This window comes from Emiliania huxleyi, assembly GCF_000372725.1.
Source record: "Emiliania huxleyi CCMP1516 chromosome Unknown EMIHUscaffold_13, whole genome shotgun sequence".
In the NCBI taxonomy this organism is placed as follows: domain Eukaryota; phylum Haptophyta; order Isochrysidales; family Noelaerhabdaceae; genus Emiliania; species Emiliania huxleyi.
The window spans coordinates 489,076-491,176 of record NW_005201287.1 but is presented as its reverse complement, the minus strand read 5'-3'; the positions used below and the strand labels follow the sequence as shown (position 1 = coordinate 491,176).

The 2,101-nt window shown below is 61.6% G+C and overlaps 2 protein-coding genes across 2 annotated transcripts; one reads left to right on the top strand and one right to left on the bottom strand.

Moving 5' to 3' along the window:
- Positions 1 to 380: 380 nt before the first annotated feature.
- EMIHUDRAFT_309298 (hypothetical protein) lies at positions 381 to 953 on the bottom strand (the record flags this gene model as incomplete). Its single annotated transcript, XM_005789163.1, has 2 exons — positions 381 to 716; positions 819 to 953. The coding sequence occupies 2 exons, from the start codon at positions 951 to 953 to the stop codon at positions 381 to 383; spliced, it is 471 nt and encodes a 156-aa protein (XP_005789220.1).
- A 318-nt stretch (positions 954 to 1,271) lies between these two features.
- On the top strand, positions 1,272 to 2,101 carry EMIHUDRAFT_351845 (hypothetical protein). The gene has a single exon (XM_005789162.1). It carries the CDS (start codon positions 1,500 to 1,502, stop codon positions 2,079 to 2,081), a length of 582 nt encoding a protein of 193 aa, XP_005789219.1. The 5' UTR covers positions 1,272 to 1,499; the 3' UTR covers positions 2,082 to 2,101.

Below are 2,101 nucleotides of genomic sequence, written 5' to 3'. Positions count from 1 at the left end.
TGACTGTAGCCAGCTTCCCGGCCTCCGCGGCGTCTACCGGGGGAGCCTCCCGGACCATCGACCTCGGGAGCTCTCCCGCGCCGTTTAAGGGTTTAAGACCGTTTAAGGAATCGGCGGCCCAGGCAGCCTTAAAATGGGCCATGGCCCGCTTTAAGCCGTTTAAGCCGCAGGCGCCCCAGGGCCCACCCTTTTAAGCCTAGGGGTCCCCTAAGATTATACGTGTATAGATGTGTAGGAACTCTGGAATTCGCCTGTGCAATATTGGACACTTGCACGTACTGAACACTTGCACGTACTTGACACTTACACGTACTGGACACGCGTGCAGCGTCTCTCGCACGCAAAAACGTGTCCTCCCCGCGTCACCGTCAGCGTCACCGTCAGACGGAGCGGCTGCAGTACCTCACCCCACCGAGTAGGCGGAACTCGCACGCGCATCGCTTTGGCTGGACGGCGACATACCGTTGCTCTTTGCGCGAGTACCCGATCGATGGGGGCGGGCAATCAGCGAATTCGGGGCCGTGCAGAGCCGCAAGGCACAGGCCGGATGCTGTGACTTTGCACTGCCCGTCTGTGATGATGGCTGTCTTCGGAGGCAGAGACGGGGGAGCTGATTGGGGTCTCGGAGACGGGAGTGGTGGCGGTGGCGGCAGCGGTGGCGGCGGCGATGATGGCGGGAAGGTGGTGGTGGTGTATCCAAAGTCTGGCGAAGGGACCTCGGCGATGGTGAGGGCGCCGCAACCCGTGAACATGCCAATCTCCATCACGCGCTTCGCCTTCATCATGTACGCAGTCGAGGACGCAGTCGGCGACGCTACCGATATCTCCAGCGATTGGAAGTTCTTGCACTGATCGTTGCTGTTGTGGCAAGTTGTAGCATTTTCTGACCAGCTCACACGGGGCGGAAGGCACAGACCAGGCATAATAGCTGCCCCGGAGGCGACAGACGCCATCGGAGCAATCGAGTCGCCGTGACGTGCCGCTCGATGGAACCGAAAGGCGAGCGCGATATTTCTTTCGGGTTCCCCTGGGTGACTTTTCAGTGATGAAGCTCTTACGTACGTACCCGAGGGTGAACTGCTGCTTTTACAAAAAGAAAAGTAAGAAAACTCTGTTTCCACACAGGTCGACAGGTGCTTACAGGCGCGAGCTAGATCTAGCATTAACGAAAAGCGCAAACCCTGTCAGCAGTTCACCTTCGGTACGTTCGTAAGAGCTACACTTTAAAGAAAAAGAATTCCGGCGCCACAAGTCGAGTAGGGCCGACCTATCGGAGGGCGGCTCGAGCGCTGCTACCTTTCCCGTCCATGGACGCACTTTTGGCTGCGGTGAGCGAGCAACCAGCTGCGGATATCGTGCAGGTCGACCGAATCGGACAAAACAAACTCTCCCGAATCGGCGCCGCGCTGAGTACGTTCATTGCTCAGCAGCAGACCGACGGTGGTCGCCAGCATCCAGCGACCCAAGTGCAGGTCGTGGTTCGCGCTCTGATCCCGCTGATGCAAGACGAGGCTTCCGGACTGGCTTCCGACGCCGCCCTGGCGCTGCGCCTGCTCTCGCGTACCGGCACGGCGACCGAGGACTTCTGCGACGAGTCGGTTCTCCTCAGCGCGGGCCGGGCGGCGGGTCTGTCTGAGCTCGGCCTCGCGTCGGGCTGGTCTCATCTCGCCCGCGAGGCGTCCATCCTGCTCAACAATATCCTAGTGATTCGTGGGAATGCCTTCGGTGTCGGAGCAGCGCTGCCCCTCCGCTCAGAGTTGCGCGCCGAGGAGCACATCGCGGCCGCTCTCTCCACTCCGGATGCCGTCCCTCTCGGCCAGCTCGTCGCCTGGTCGCGGATCGCCTTCCGCCTCACCCTCCTCCCTCCGGCCGCCGACCAAGGCGGCGCAGTGGGTGCCTCCGCTCGCCTCGCCCGCGTCCTGCTCCGCCTTGTGGGATGGGTGGCCAAGGAGCTCCACGGCGCCGAGCGGGCCGCCCGCACGCAGCTGCTCTGCTTGTGCGAGAACGCCGCCCGCTCCGGCGTCAACTGCCTGCTGCCCTTCAGAATACAAGTGGCTGGTGTACTGACTGCATCTCAATGACCAACAGGCTTCAACTGCCT